Source organism: Merops nubicus, unplaced genomic scaffold (genome assembly GCF_000691845.1).
Source record: "Merops nubicus isolate BGI_N331 unplaced genomic scaffold, ASM69184v1 scaffold14082, whole genome shotgun sequence".
In the NCBI taxonomy this organism is placed as follows: Eukaryota; Metazoa; Chordata; class Aves; order Coraciiformes; family Meropidae; genus Merops; species Merops nubicus.
The window spans coordinates 33,262-49,855 of NW_008592962.1; the positions used below are offsets into that span (position 1 = coordinate 33,262).

Here is a 16,594-nt window from a genome sequence, read left to right on the forward strand (position 1 = left end):
GTGTTCCTAGAAGTGCTCCAGCATGGGTTGGCAAAGAAGGAGAAGAGGTCACGTTATGTACCTGCTTGTCCAAATGTCTAAGCATGGTTTTGTAGCTCCAGGGATGAAGCAGGACTTTAGGTTATGGGCTATGTGAAAAGTGTTGGTAGCGTCTTACAGCCCCAGCTTGGCTGGAGAATACTGTGTCCTCCCTGGAAAACTGGTGGAGACCACCTACCTGACCATGGCTGGTAGGTTATTTCCACAAGGGAAAGTTGAGAGCAATTTATCAGGTCCCAGGCAAACAGCCTCGGTCTTTGCCAGGCACAAACAGGCCACCATAAGAGCTTCACGGAGAGGGCAAAGGTGCACGTACCTCATGTGGCTGACGTGGCTGCCCGTGAGGAACGACCAGTGGTACTGGACGAGAAGAGGGCTGCAGTTGGTCATCTCGATGTAACGCACGTCCTCAGTGTCATTCAAGATGCAGCCAAAGTCCAGGGCCATGGTCTGGAGATGGACGTTTGGGAAGTAGACCTCTCCCCGAATGCTCATGTGCTCCTCGTGAGGGTGCTCAAGAAACTGGATCTTCAGAGCCTTCTCTACTACCCGAATAGTCAAATCCTCTTCATAAGCAGGATTAAAGCTGATGGAGAGATGAAGTTCTTCTCCTGTCTCCAGCTTCATGGGCTGCGAGGAGATGAGTGTTAATCATCAGTATGATGAAATCCCAAGGTCTGATAGCATGAAACATGTAAATGTCCCAAGTTCCAAATGTCCCACAAATGTCCCACAAACATCCGGAAATGCCCAGTGTGGGCTTCTCAGCTCATCCTTCATTTTATTCATAGTGTGCACCTCACTGCAAGGACCACACTCTCGTCTGCCACCATCTCAGGCTTGTGTCTCTGTGCTGTGCATCACTCCAAGAAGTAAATGGATGTTGTTCTACTGAATTCTGGACCTGTAGAGGCTGCGGACTCAATGCACAACCACAGCAGCACTCTGGCCACACCAGTGAGGCCTTCTGGCCTCACTCTAGAGGAACAACTTCATCCTCACAGCACAAGTGGCCAGATTGTGGCTGGAGGAGCATCCTCAGCCTTCCAGAAGACAGAGCTGCCCTTAAAGAGAGCAAGCTGCTCTTGGGGTTACCTGAGGATAGCTGGGATGGTTTCCAGGAGACATCTTTACTACATGGCCTGACCAGACCTGCTGTCTGCTCCCCTCTTCTCATGTCTTAGAATCAAGAGGTTGTAGCAAGCTGGGGATTGGGCTCTTGTCCCAAGGAACAAGCGACAGGACAAGAGGAAATGGTTTCAGGTTGTGCCAGGGGAGGTTCAGGTTGGATATTAGGAAAATTTCCTCCCAGAAAGGGTTGTCCAGGCTGCCCAGGGCAATGGACATCCCTGGAAGGGTTTCCAAGCCGTGGAGATGTGGTGCTGATGGACATGGGTCAGTGGGGACCTGGCAGTGCTGGGGGAAGGGCAGGACTTGATGATCCTAAAGGTCTCTTCCAACCAAAACAGCTCTACGCTTCTACTCCCAAATCAGATGATACTTTGTTTCCTCCAGCAGCGCATTTCACACCTGATTTAGTTCAGGCCAGTCCACTGCTGACTCTACAGAATAAACCTCTCTACTGGAGGACCTCCCACCAGAAAGACACCAGCATATTCCTCCCTCTCCAAACCCCACCAGCAGGAAGGTCTGTGGCTGCTCACCTGAACATCTGCAGGGAGGGGCTGCTGCTCCCTGTTGCAGATCACAAAGGGTTGTCCTAAGGCCAGCACAATGCTTAATGGCAGGGAGGAGATGTTTTTCAAAGAAAGAGGCTTGTACTGAAGAGTTAGGACATCACTAGGCTGCTACAGAAACAGGAGACAAAGAAAAAACAACCTGAAGTGGCCATGAGGTCCAAGGAAAACACAACCTGAAAGTGGCCATGGCCCTCTTTCACCTTCCAATGCATGTCCAAATGTCCAACCCCCACAGCGCATACATCTTTATTTGCTATTTTTATTAGTATCTACTCTTCTAGAAGGTTTTTCTCTCTATCAGATGTTTAGGAACCACGGTATCCCCTGAGGGACTGGGGAACAGTCTCATGTACAGATGAGGGAATAGGACCCTGAGAAGAGGTAGCTCCTTGAAGAAGATCAAAACCAGTGAACTCAGAGCATTCATCTCCAGCTTCGTATCCTCTCTTGGGCAGAACAGCACAAGTTGATTTTCACACAGAGTAATTTCTCACAAAGTTATTGGCTCCAGTAGCCTCCTAAAAGCAGGAGGAAAACACCAAGCAGGATTTGAGCCACAGTGGAGAGCATGCAGTAGCCTAAAGTTGGCTTGGAACATTTAGATACCCACAGAGCAGCTGGATACCTCACCAGGCTGGTTGCAACGTGTCTCCTGCTGTCCGTGCCAGAGAAACAAGGAGTGTGCAGCCCCAAAGCTAAGCTCAGCCTTAGCTATTCCTTCCTGTTTAGGCATTGCTCTGGGCTTCCTGAGTGGTTTAGATAAACTAGACAATGTTTGGGAAACTAGTTCTGGATGTCTTGGTATCAAAGAGCTGCAGTGTTGTAGCACTCGACAGATGAGAGCTCAACCACAGGCAGGCATCAGGGAGAGCTGAAAAGCTTCTAATTAAATCTGAACTGCCTGCTCAGAGGATTCTGTGCTTCTCTGCAAGCCTGGGAGCTAGAGGAGGGACCTGAAACTGCAGAAACTAAATAATGAAATATCTTCTCTTTTTCAGACACCTCGTGTGAGAGGGAAAGCTGATGCAGGAGACAGGATCCAGAGACTAAAGGGCACCTGCTTCGCGTCGGTGTTATCACCTCCGCGGCTGAAGGACGTCTGCAGGTCCTTTGAAGTAGATCAGGCTTGGGGAAATGCAAAGAGCTCGCATCCACACCAGCAGCAGAGCAGGCAAAGAGAGACAAGAGATGACAGTTTTTCCTCATCAGCCTGAGGAGCTGGTGGGAAGGTTGGTTCTTCTCAGCTTCTCTACAGGATCGGTGTTCAGACGTCACTGTGCCTTGGAGGACCCTCCAAGCCCCACCTTTATCCGGAGTTCAGAAGCTGGTGTCTCTCCAGCAGTGGCCACGATGCCTCTTGGCAGAGCAGCTGTAATCTCAGTTTTACTTGGGTGAAGTTAGTCCCGCCTCTAACCCCATCCTTGTTGACTTCACTTACCTTCTCCACCCGGAAAGTGATTTCTCTGGAGGACATCTGGAGAACGGGAGCAATGAACTCACAGGTGACGTCCACCTGCATTATCTGCACCTTCTCCACCTTGCTCCCCACCACAGCATGACACCGCAGCCGCTCCTTCACCACCTGTAGGCAGGAGACACCACCCAGCACGTGCTACCAAGGTGTCCAGAAAACACCCTGCAATCACCAACCACCCAACAACAGACCTGATTTACTGCCGTCAAGTTACGGTCACTGGTCTCCTCAACACACCCCTTTTCTTTTTCAGGCTGCATCCTATCTATTCTGCACTCAAGTGTCCATAATCTCCACCCGAATATCCACAAAAGGCACTCATGAAGCATGTGCTTCCTACAGTGGTAACCATCCCTGCCCCAAATGATTGTTGGGTGGATTTATCCCATTGCCAAATATAGTTCTGGAAACTTCCTAGTAAGCATTCATTAAAAACCAAACTGTATTAAGAGAAACATGAGAGAAGGGCCAAGACCAGCAAACCCTCCCTTGGAAGTTTAGTGGAAAGGACTCATGGGAAGCCCCCAGCTAGCCAGCCTGCCTTCAGGTAAAGAAGGAGTCACTCGTTCCTAGGAGGTACTGTGCCCTCCTAGAGCTGGTTTGAAAAGACACCTTTCCAGGAAAGATATGTCTTGAACTTCACATGGAAACGCTCCGCTTAAGCTCTCACCTTCCAGACTTTTTCTTCATTTCTCATGTTTTTTACTTCACCAGATTCCTCCCTTCATTTCTCACTCTTCCCTCTGGTACAACACCACAACTCAACTCCACCCCCAAGCCTACAGCCTTCTAAACTACCTGTGTTGCATGTGCAGTGCAGGGAGCCAGGCTTCTGACCAACCTGAAGAGCACTAAGTTCTCCAGACCCAAAGAAGGTGGATCACCCACTCCCAGGGGTGACTGCTGGAGCCAGGCAGCCCCAGCTGAGCTCACAGATGCCCACTCAGCTTTCTAGGCAAGACACCTTCACCAGTGCCCTGATCACTTGATTTCCATCCTGGTGCCTTTTTCCCTCTTCAGCAAAACTTTGGGTCTCAGAACTGCACAAGGACATTGCAGTCAAGTTGCTGAGTAATTAAGTCTTCCTCAATCTACCACTGAGGCAACCCTTGGAAACGCCTTTCAAAACACTTGTATCAGCAGATTTAGTCCACATCTGCTTAAACATCTGTGCCCAGTGGTGCTGGAGCCAGGGAGTGCACACCAGGCTTATCTGGCAGCTTCTCTGCCAAGCTGGATTTCCCCTGGAAAGAAAGGTCCAGGGACTAGAGCACTCAGTGGCCTTGCTGAAATCTCCCCTCCAGGACCTGGCTGCCCTTGGGACACTGGGGCTGGCTGAGAGACCAGGACTAGCTGTTATGGAAATATTGATAAAAGTCAAGCTGTCAATTATAATGATCGCTGGGAACAGTTTCCCACGTGGATGAACGTCACTCCCATCATTCGAGCTGGCACACTGTGTTCACATTCCTCCTCCAGCCCTCGGTGCCAGACAAGCTCTCTGCCCATGTTTGTCTACAGGGGAAAAAAAGCTGCTGCTCCCAGACGCTTCCTCCCTTCCTAGGTGTTTTGACTTGCTGCTTTGCCCAGATATATTAAATTTGCATTTACTTTCTGCCCGTGCTCCTAAGTGTAGCTTATTTTCTCTGCCCTTCCTTCCTGCCTCGGCACACAACACCCTGTAACCCCTTGTTTGCCTTGAAGTAGCAATATTTCCTTCAGCTTGTGTTTTGCTATCAGCAAGTTGGGTTTATGGTAGCTATGGAAACATGAAAAAACCTTAGCAACAGATGGTGGCCAGCAAGGAAAGCAACTGGTGCTGCCATGGCAACTTGTGGCATTCAAAGAGTTTCTTGAAAGCACTTGCTCGTTTTCTCAGGCAAATGTCAAGGGGCTGCAGAAGAAATCCCAGTGGAGGTGCTGGGGAAGGCTCAGCCCTCGTGGGGCATCTCACCTGGGGAATGCTGGAGGAGACTTCCAGCACCATCTCCATTGTCTTGCCTGGCATCAGCTCCATCCTGGACGGTCGAAGTGTGAAGACGGGGCAGGCAGGGCCGGGGCTCTGGGAGGAGCCTTTCCCCTTGGTGTTGCTGATGGCAGGGAGACGACCACGCTGCCCAAAGGGGGTGACCCCTTCCCTTGTCCAGAAGAGCTGATGGGTGCGTCGTCCTCTGTTGGTCACCTTGAAGCAGTAACAGCAGGGATCCAGGCTGGAAGAGAAGCTGCAATGTCACAGGAGCTGCCACTTCCCAGCTTCAGCGCCACAACGTCGTTATCTGACCACACGCTCAGCAGCAAAACCCCCTCCCCAAAGGCTGACCTAGCTCAAAGCTTCAGCAAAAGCCAGCCCTTGGTTGTCCCCATGTTTAGCATCATCCAGCAGCTGGTCTGTTTGGGTACAGCAAGGAAAAGTGTCATGAAAAGCATCATCTCCATTGCTGCAGACAAAGCATCACCAACTTCTGGTGCTTAATAGCACCAAAGCATTTTTCCAAGGTGTTTCCTGGGGGTGTTGCTAGATCAGATGCTAAACTGTCCCGTCCTGGCTGCACGTGGATGGAGGAACAGCTTTGCTGCCATTCCACCCTTTCCGTGGGAACTTCTTCCTCTGAAGATGCTACTGGGGAGCTGCAGGGTATGTAGACTCATCTGGTCATCTGGGTTGACACCACTTGCCTTGCTGGCGAGGCCCCTCTCGTGGCACCCATGTCACCGTCCTTCTTTGAGGGAGCACTGCCCCAACACATCCCCCCCTTTGCCTGAACAGTGAAGCTAGTTTTGTGTATCAGGAAGATACATGCACTATGAGAACATGGGATTGACAGAAGTCTCCCCCATAGAAACACGTCGGCAAATCCGGGTCTGGCTTGGGTGGGGGTCTGCTGAGGGAGAGCAGAGAGAGACCTGGGGGTCTGCGGAGGGAATGGAACAAGGAGAGAGGAGTGGCTACAGCTAGAGAGAAACCAAAATGAATATTCAATGGCAATTGATTCCTTCGTGTAACGAAACACTAACTGCAGGCTAGTCTGGAGTATATTATTTTCCTCGCTATAAATCTGAGCATAACCAGGAAATTAATTGTTCTGGGAAGAGTTATTGGTTTTTTGAAAGGTAGAGAATAGGTGGCTTACAAAATGTGTCTGCCACAAGCAGTTAAATACAGTGACAGTACAGAACGAGCCAGTCTTTGAAACAGACTGTTGAAAAATTATGTGTACAAGCTTAGCATGAAATAGTTCATGTTGTGGACAGCAACAGATGAAAGCTTGGCTCAGCTCTGGGAAGATGCAGAATTTGTGGCTGTGGGAAAGCACAACTCATCAAAAGAGGTTGAAGCCAGGTGGGGGTCGGGCTCTTCTCCCAAGGAACAAGCCACAGGACAAGAGAAAATGGCCTCAAGCTGCACCAGAGGAGGTTTAGGTTGGACAGGAGAAGTACCTTCCCCTTGAGGGTTGTGAAACCCTGTGCCAGGCTGCCCAGGGCAGTGGTGGAGTCCCCATCCCTGGAGGGGTTTCCAAGCTGTGGAGATGTGGTGCTGAGGGACGTGGGTTAGCAGGGACCTGGCAGTGCTGGGGGAATGGTTGGACTTGATGATCTGGAAGGTCTCTTCCAACCAAAACGATCCTATAATTTTCTTCTGTGATCTGAGATGTCCCCAGGTTCCATCTCAGCTCACCTGGTGGTAGCTCTGCAGCTGACAGCTACAGCAACAACTCCAAACTGAGCCTGCAGGCAAGGGTGTGAAGAGGGGCAGAGAACAATGACAGAAGTTCCACTGACATTGTCTTCTCCATTGTGTAGCCTATCTGTGGCTGCACAGAGCACAGGACGTGTCAGACAAGCACCAACCTCCCTCTAATGTCCCTGCTTATGTAGGATGGCTCGTGGGTGCACACTTAGCCTCTCCAAATCTATCCTAAATGCCTAAGGTAGGATTAACCTGCTTTTTCTACCCCAAAATTCAGCTATCAGAGCACTGTGGACCCTCTCTGCAGCCAGGGAAAGGAACAGACACCTGGAGGAGACTATCCTTGTCCCAGGAGACAGCTCCACTGATGGAGAAGATGATGAGGAAAGCAAGGCAGGAGAAACAAGGGCTAACAAAGAGCAGCCCAGCAGGAGAGCTGGGGAAGACGAGCAAACTGAGGGATGATCCAGGGCAAAGACAAGTTCTGCTGCTCCTGCAGGACCCCCGGGTAGATGGGAAGCAAACCAGCACCACTGATTTACTTGAGGAGTTGCTCACAAGCCACCGCCAAGATCTGCCGCTGTTGCAGGACGATGATCCATAGGGAATGAAAAGCAAGTCACGGTATGGCAAAGGGAAAGATACTCACACTTGTCATCTAGCATTGTCTACCCGGAGGCTTCCAGGACCTGCTGTTTTTCTCCAAATCTTCATTTGATAAAGCAAGGAGATAAATGTATTAGAACTAAAGGCAATTCAGTGACAATTTAGCATCTGGTTTCCATTTCAGTGGCTTTTGAGGGTATCTAATGCCTTTGAAATGGGCAAAAACTGTTTCTGAAGGAATCCCTGTGACTTCAAAGAAAGAAAGCCAGGACCTTGAGCACTGAAAAACTACAGCAAAACTTGCTGAGCCCACCAGAGGAGAAGCAGGAGCTGAAAAACACCCTACCTGAAGTGGGGTCCCAAGTTGAGCTCCGGAGCCAAGGGTCTGTCGGTGACGATCGTGGTGCCAACACCGACAGCCTGGACGGGGATGATGTAGCTACAGCTGTTCTCTATGAACAGCTTCACCTCATCCTTCAGCCTCTCCGTGTCATCCAAGTTGGCTATGACAGCCAGAGCCACCTCAGTCTCGGGGGGGATCACTCCTTTACTGGGTTCAATCCTCCAGCATGAGCATTTGCCAGTCTGCAAGACAAACCAAATGCTAACTTAGGGTGGAAACCGTGGACCCACGTCTCTTGTGGGGTGCAGGAAAAGGAAGGACCAAAGATATGAAGGTAAAAAACATGAAGACTTAACTTCTCTAAACCTACTGTATCTGGAAACAACTCTGCAGGAGCTTATACAACCCATATCTTGCCCTCCTTGAACAGAGTCACTTCATTAACCCAGTTCTGCCCAACCCAAGGGATGCTCATCCTCAGGAGGAGGTTATTCCCCTCCAGTCTCTCCTTTGGAGTACATGCCAAGGGAGTTAGTTCATCTCTCCTTGCTTCCCAAGGGCAGTGGCTGGGTTTGGATAAAGGCTCAAGGCCAGAGGAAGCCAGGGCTGCTCAAATCCCACCGTGACAGCCACACAGCTGGGGGATACTGCTCAGAGCCTGAAGAATAACTCTGCAAAACTGCTTGATCAAAACCCCAAACCCAAAGTCTTCTCTCCCCAGAGTAAGCAGTGCTCCTCAACAGCCCCTGAAGGACTGAAGGGCTCAGTTCCCAGTGCCGCGCAGCTGCAGCAAGGTGCCCCAGTGCCCTCTGCTTTGGAAAATTCAGCTTTCAATGTTTATAGCAGGACTGTAAAGCCATCAGCAGACAGACAACTGCAAGTTGTGCCTTGTGGGACAACCTGGGCTTTCCAAGGACTCTCCTCCTTTGGTTTCTTAAGGACTTCCCTCTACAGATGGGGTAGCAAAGGTGCTGGAACCCCAGACCACCTAAAACCACACTGGCATGGGGCAAGCCTGCAGAGGAGATGGGCATGAAAAACCTCCCTGGCCAGCATGAAATGTTCTGGGATGCAGATGGACAACTCTGAAGTGTCCATCAGGGTGTTAGTGGCACGTGCTCCACAGTTCGACACTGTGTTTGGGATGAGGGGCACCACTGACTCAAAAGTCTGCAGTGTTCTAAGAGAAAATGGGTTATTTTATTTCCTTTTTTTAATAGAAAGCAAGGATGTGCTTGGAGGCCTGACGTGATCCAAGCAAGTGCTTGACGCAGCTGAAGTTTGCTTGAGTTTCCATCCATCAGGCTGGCAGCACTGAGCTCTGAGAGGACACCAGCCAGCCCAAGGGAGAAGAGCATCAGAAAACGAACCAGCACTTCAGAGTCAAGGGAAGGATTTTAAATAACCTCCCCAGATGACCTCTGCTAACACAGGTGAGACCAGCTGGAGGGCTGGGAAGCAGCAACCTGCTGAGCATCCACGGTCCCAGCAGCATGTGTAGGTGCCCCAGCTACAACAGCTCCTTGGGGTGACTGTGCCCTGCATGGAAGGAGGTCAGGTCCATGGGCCTGCATCCTGAGATGGAGCATGCCCAGAGCATCAAAATTACTCCTGGTACTGGCAAAATTTAATGAACTCGGCTCCATTTAATCTGCCCTCTGGAGCTGCAGAAGCAAATCTTCAAAAATGGTAAGAATGGGAAGGACAAAGGTAGTTGGCATGGGATAAACAGTGGAGCCTCTCTGACCACACCAGATCCTAGACTGGTTTGGGTTGGAAAAGACCTTTCAAGGTCATCTCATCCTAGCCACCTGCAGGGAGCAGGGACATCTGCAGCTAGAGAGGGTTGCTCAGGGCCCCAGCCAACCTCACCTGGAATGGTTCCACGGCTGGGGCATCCACCACCTCTCTGGGCAGCCTGGGCATGGGGCTCACCACCCTCAGTGTCAAACATTTCTTCCTTTTCTCTAGTCTAAATCTCCCTCCTCTAGTTACAAACCATCCCCCCTTGTCCTGTCCCAACAGGCCCTGCTCAAAAGTCTGTCCCCAGCTTTCTGACAGGCCCCTTGAAGCCCTGCAAGGCCCCCAGAAGGTCTCCCCAAGTGGAGCCCTCTCCTCTGCAGGCTGCCCAAGCCCAACTCTCTCCTGCTGGGCTCCCAGCATAGGGCTTCCCCCCTTGGGTCATTGCTGGGGCTCCTCTGGACTCACTCCAACAGGTCCATGTCTTTCTTAGGACCCTACCAACCTGCTCTTCTGCTGCCCCCACATCCCACATTGAGCTCTTCACTAGCCTCAGAGGCATCCACTGTGAGCCGTCAGCCAGGGGCTACCCAGCCAACACATTCCTACTGAGCTGGTGGGTGTTAGGCTTTGGCTGACGTTCACGTACAGCTTTTCTTCTGACTCATGCTGACACGGGGCAGCTCTCTTGAAAAGGAGACCTGATAGCTCTGCTCCAGAGGTGAATCTGCAAGTCTGCTACCTGACAAAGCTCATTTATCACAGCTTGGCAACAAGCCGGGCAGTAAATTGTACCTGAGGAGCATTCCTGAGGAAGAATGATGGCTTGTCTCACTGGAGCCAGACCCTGAATCTCCCAGGGTGACCCACTGCAGACCCACTGTGGCCACCAGCCCGTCCGGAGCAGCAGGGTTTGCATTGTGCCCTCATTCTTTCAGTTAGCATTTGGTGTGGGTCCAAGGGGCAGCCTGGTGCCTCGCTGCACAGGAGACCTGCCAGGAGCCAAAGGCTCTGCTGGGCCACATGCACTCAGGTTTCTAGGTCAGCTTCTGCCTGCACGAAGCAAGGCCATGTCCAAGAGACAAGAAATCTCTTGGAGCCACGTTAAAAAAAAAAATCCCCCCCAACTTTGAAGACCAAGATCTAACTTCAGATAACATCCCTGCTCTCTGCTTATCCTTGAATGCTCCAGAAAATGATTCAATAGCGGTATGAACTGGATAGACAAAGACAGTGGCTATTTTTGTCTCTGTAGGAGCTCACACTACTGGACATCAGAGTCCCTGAGGGTTAGGCAAGGGTTGGGAGCAATAAATTGATCAAGAAGTTTACTGCTGAGATCATTAGCTTCTCTCAGGACAGACTTCCATTGTGAATAAGAGCTGCCAACATTTGGTTATAATGGATACCAGCATCCAAGAGATGAATGGATGGATGGATGCCCAAAGACACAACTGAGAAGCCACCACACTCAGTTCTCCTGAAGCCACTTAAAATGACTTAAAGTGATCATTCAGGTCTTGCAGGAGTGAAAGAGGAAGCAGAACTCACTGTTAAAAGTACAGCTCTACTTTGGCAAGCCACAGGTCTAGTGATAATGTCCCCACCTTGGCAGGCTGACCCACTGCCCCTCACAGAGATGCCCCAGAGCACCACTAAGGGCATGTTTTAAGAAATCAAGAGGCAAAGCCTCTAAAGCCAGGAAAAAATAACAGTCAAAGCATGGCACTTACTGCCACTGACATTGGAGCCTTATTTGTCACACTGGGCTCAGCTAAAAGCAGAGAGCTGAGTGAGCTGAAGGAGCTTGTCTTCACAAACTGGGCTGGGGAGACCAATGTCACCACTCTGCACATCAGGGTTCTCCAGCCAGGCTGTGCCTTGGCCTGCTGCTCCAGAGCACAATGTTTAATAACCAAACTCCTCCTGCTTTTCCTCTTGGAAAAACCCTCAGCTGGGTCACCGTTGCTTGTAGGAGCATAACTGCTTTGAAGAATTCTGCCCTTCTTTAGCTCCATTGGCCAATGAGTGCAGCACAACAAGTTTAGTTTCCCTAGACAAGTTCTTTGACTACTGAAACAGCAATTTTGAAAGGGCATGAACTCATAGAAGATACCTGAAGAAACCAAACTTTTCCCTATGACCAGGTTTCAGGCACCTTCTCATCTTCCACCAGGTGCTGACCAACTCCCCCCAGGTCCTTTTCCACCAAGCACTTTCCAGGCACTCTTCCCCAGCCTGGAGCACTGCAGGGGGTTGTTGTGACCCAAGGGCAGGACCCAGCCCTTGGCCTTGTTCAACCTCAACCCATTGATCCAATCTGCCCAAACACAAGATTCAGAGCACCATGAGGCTCTGATGAGAGAGATCTGGGAAGAGTTATGCTGATGCCTCTTCCCTTCAAAAGTTCTGCTCACCCTGGAAGAGCCCACAGATCTAGCACGGGATCTGCCCATAGCCCAGAAAGTTAATTATTTCACACTCATTTTTAAATAGCACTGCAGAGATCATCTGAAGGGCAGGGACTGCCTGCATCTCGCTCCGAGCAAACACTGACTGGCTGCCTAATTATTCAGACACTTGGGGGGGAGGGAAAAAAGGTAATTTACAGTAGATCTAAAACCCCACTCTCTTGTCAATTCAAGTCTGCTCCGAGTTCAGCGAGAACAGTTGGAGAGAGGTATGAACAACACCGACAGGCTCTTCAAAGCCTTCCCTCCCAGCAGCCTGGACAATTTGCTCAGAGAACAACAAAAGCATCCATCAGCTGGAGGTAGAAACAGAACCACTCCAGCAGCAGCCTTCACCAGCCCTGCTTTGGAGTTTATCTCCCTTCTTTGCTGTCTCTCCATCTGTCTGTTTCTTTAATAAAGGGAAATGTTGTCAAAAGCTGGAGATAATAAGCAATGAAATTAGTAAATGAAACAAATGCTGTGCTAATGAGAAAGTGAGGATGGGAATGAGAACGGGATGTTCTCCCTTTGCTTACACTGTGTTTGACCAAGAGCCTTTACACACTGCCTGGAACTCAGCTGACTATTCTCCAGTGAATCCCAGGGAGAAGATAAGCAGGTAGAGCTTTTTTTTTTTTTTTTTTTTCCTTTTTAAATAAACCAAACAGTCTCTTCTGCAATGTCAGCTCCAGCTGAATCTGTCAGCAGCTCATCCCTGGGAAGGTGGAAGGGGATCAGCTCACCAGGGAACTCTCTTGAAGATGACAACACATCTGGCTGTACAACTGCTGCTGGAAATGAGGCAGCAGCCAGCTCTGGGCTCTGGATTAGGGAGGTTAAGGATCAGCCCAAAGGATACAGGACCCTAAATCAGGCCTGTCACCAGGAGAAAAAGTCCCAAGAAAGGTTTTCTCCCCTCCCTCACTACAAGGCACTGGGAAACCACCCCTTGCCTCCCTGCAGTGGCACAGAGCAGACCCAGCGTGGTGGTTCTGCAGGCAGAAGAGAGCTGACCCTGTTCAAAAAAATCACACCCCAGGCCTGTCTTTTCTTCCCCATCACCCAGGTGTGATATGCAGCTGCCTTCCGTGGCTCTGGGGTGTCATCTCACAGCCCAATAAAAGATCTCTGAGAAGATGGGGTGACAAAGAACAAGCAGAAAATGATCAAGGAAGGATGCTTCCCCCTCGCTGCCTTTCTGCAGGGAGAGCAAATGCTTCCATTAATCAGTAACAACTCTTCTGCACTTGTCAATAGGGTAAAAATCAGATGGCTGGGGAGAAATGAAAAGGAGGTGACAGCAGCAGCAAGGAGGAGAAACAGCCACCTTCATCAGCAGGTCTCCTCAGCCCCCAGCTAAGCTGCAACAGCCCCTTCATGTTGACCTCTTCCTCCAGCCTTCTCTACCCAAGGAAAAGACAAATCCTCCCCTTTCTGGAGACAGAGGATGCTCTACCAGGGCTGCCTGGGAGCTGGGAAAGCAACCTGCCAAGGAAAAGCACATTTGACACAGGATGACCCCCTGGTCCCAAGGGTCACAGACCTGCAGAGTCCCTGGCAAGCAGGGATAAGCCAAGAAAGAAAGAGGGTATGAAGGCCCTATGCTCCTCTTCAACCCCAAAAGCCCCATCTCGATGCAGAGCTCTGGAAGGTTTTATTTCCTTCTGGCAGCACAGATGATCAGTGCTGCTCCCCACAACTCACAGGAGAGACTTAACTCATGCAACAGATGGAAGAGGAGAGGGACATGAGGAAGCCTGTGCATGAGGGGTACTCCAAGCAATGCCTTAAATCACAATCCCAAAGTGAAGCTGTCCACAGAACAGCATCTCTACTCTCTCGGACAACGCTCTTCTCCTCCATAAACCAAGAAGAAAGCTTGGCTGGACAGGGGCAGAAACTGCCAGGTGATGGTGAAGGATCCCACCTCAATGCAGCGTGGCCCATCTGTGACAGCACTTCCATTCTCCTTGCCCTATTGCTGCCCCTTCATTTAATCTCCTTCCATTTGGTGTGCTGCACCACTGCTGAGCCCACCCTGCCATGAGAGCTTCAATCAATGGCTCTTCCCTTCAAGTGGGGACCTGATCTACCAGCTGGACTGCAGACGGCGACGGCTTTGAAATGAGCCATCAAGCAGGAGATGGGGAACCCACAGCTTGCCTTCCTGCAGCCACCTCCAAGCAGGAGATCAAAGGAGCAGGTTAGAGAACACAGGGCTTGGGTTCAGGGCCAGAACTGAACGAAGGATGCCCAATCCCCCACCAGCTGGACTAAGGGACAGCTAGATCCAGGTCTGCTCTCAGATGTACATGAGCATCTTGAGTTCTAGCTCCAAATATATTCCATCCTCTCCTCTTCCCATCAATAAGCTGCCTGAGGCAGTAGCAAAGGGCAAAGCTTCAACTGAGGCAGCAAAACAGCACCAGAGGAGGCAGCTGCTGAGGACAAGGGAGCAACTCGAGGACATCTGGGCTGCTGCAGTGCTGCTCCATCAGGCAGGCTCAGCACCATGCTGTGCAAGAGTCTGAAGAGTCCTCGTTGAAAGGGCTGATCGAGCAGGTTCTCAAGACCTGCTTCCTTGAACGTCTCTGTGATAGCAGCAGCTGTCCTGAGAAGCTGAGATGCTCACCATGGGGTTTCTCAACCCTGGGGAGTCTGCAGGGTGGACGATGAAGCAGCAGAGCCCAGCTTCACTGCAGGGAGGTAAACCATCCTGGAAGCACCTCAGTATTTTCCTGTTTGTTGACCACCCACAGTACTTTACAGAGATTGCAGAGGAGTAGCACAGGATCTGTCCAGCTCTGGAGTCCTCAGCACAGCAGAGACAGGGACCTGATGGAGCAGGGCCAGAGAAGGCCCAGCAATGACCCGAGGGGGGAACCCCTCTGCTGGGAGCCCAGCAGGAGACAGTAGGGCTTGGGCAGCCTGCAGAGGAGAGGGCTCCACTTGGGGAGACCTTCTGGGGGCCTTGCAGGGCTTCAAGGGGCCTGTCAGAAAGCTGGGGACATACTTTTGAGCAGGGCCTATTGGGACAGGACAAGGGGGGATGGTTTGAAACTAAAAGAGGAAGATTTAGACCAGAGAAAAGGAAGAAATGTTTGACACTGAGAGTGGTGAGCCCCATGTCCAGGTTGCCCAGAGAGGTGGTGGATGCCTCATCCCTGGAACCATTCCGGGTGAGGTTGGCCGGGGCTCTGAGCAACCTGCTCTAGTTGGGGATGTCCCTGCTCCCTGCAGGGGGGTTGGACTAGATGACCTTGAAAGGTCCCTTCCAAACCAAACCACTCCAGGATTCATTGCCCAACCCCACACTTTTGGGCCCTGAGGCAATGGAGAGGCAGATCCACCCTGCAAGCTGCCCAGGGAAGGAGGGAAGGTGTTAGACCTGGACAGCAGCTCTGCGAGCCAGTGCCTGGCACCAGCATGCCAACCCCACCATCCCCACCCCAGCAGCACCACCTGAGGTGGCTTGCTCTCTGCAGAGATGGAAATCACGTTCTCATTGCACAGTCAAAAAAAGCTGCCCTGCGAATCCCTCGCTTTGAGGTCACATTTAGCCCCTAAACAGCTGGAAAACTGGAAGGTGGAAACCCAGCCCGTTCTCTGTGGCCCAGGAGGCCGAGCCTGTACTCTCACGCTACCTGATCCTCCATCCACAGACACAACCAAGCCACAGCACCAGGTCTGGGTTAACCATCGCCAGAAGCTCAACCCACCTAGCACAGAGAGGAACAAACCCCCGAACTCTGTTTGCAGACCCCTCGGGAGCAGATCCCACCTGGGCTCAGCACACAAGCCCTTACTGGCTGCACCATCCCTCTGTCCCCTGCAGGAGAAGCAGCCCAGATCTCCTCCTGCTGTGCAGCTTGGCACACGATGCAGCCTCCACCACTTAAATTGCCTTTTTCTGCAGCTGCTCTCCAGAGACACTCTGCAATGCCACCGAGCCCACATCCTCCACAGGAACAGAACCCAAGCCAGCACGTTCTCATGCAACAATCCAGCTGGTATGACCCCCAGTAGGTGTGAAACTCATCACACTGTGAGCAGTTTGAGGACCGGCCTCACACCCCATCTCTGTCATAAGCAGTTTGACACAAAGCAGTTTCAGATAGCAAATGAGTTGAGGAACATTGTCTTCTGTAAAAGTGTTGTGAAGCCCTGTCCCAGGCTGCCCAGGGCAGTGGTGGAGTCCCCATCCCTGGAGGGGTTTCCAAGCCATGGAGATGTGGTGCTGAGAGACATGGGGTAGTGGGGAGCTGTCAGTGCTGGGGGAATGGTTGGACTCAATCTTAAAGGTCTCTTCCAACCAGAACAATTCTTTGATTCTATGACCACGTTGTCCCAAGCCTCAGCCAACCTGGCCTTGAACACTTCCAGGGATGGGGCATCAACAACCTCTCTGAGCAAGAAAACTCCTTCCCTTTCAGAAGCAAAGGGCCACAGGGTTCTTTTTATCTCTGAGCTCCAAACCCACAACTCTCACACCTAAATACCTTCCACAAAATAAAGGAAGAAGTAGTAAACATGATCCAGCCTCATTCCTGC

General features: G+C 51.1%; 1 protein-coding gene across 1 annotated transcript in view; it reads right to left on the bottom strand.

The window, feature by feature from the left end:
* The window catches only part of LOC103768181 (hydrocephalus-inducing protein homolog), a gene marked incomplete at both ends in the record, with an annotated part of 71,375 nt that overhangs the window by 32,787 nt on the left and 21,994 nt on the right, over positions 1 to 16,594 (bottom strand). The window contains 5 exons of the mRNA XM_008935320.1: positions 319 to 669; positions 1,704 to 1,847; positions 3,178 to 3,321; positions 5,168 to 5,423; positions 7,854 to 8,092. Of these exons, the coding sequence (XP_008933568.1) occupies positions 319 to 669; positions 1,704 to 1,847; positions 3,178 to 3,321; positions 5,168 to 5,423; positions 7,854 to 8,092 (1,134 nt within the window). The remainder of the gene's footprint in view (positions 1 to 318; positions 670 to 1,703; positions 1,848 to 3,177; positions 3,322 to 5,167; positions 5,424 to 7,853; positions 8,093 to 16,594) is intronic.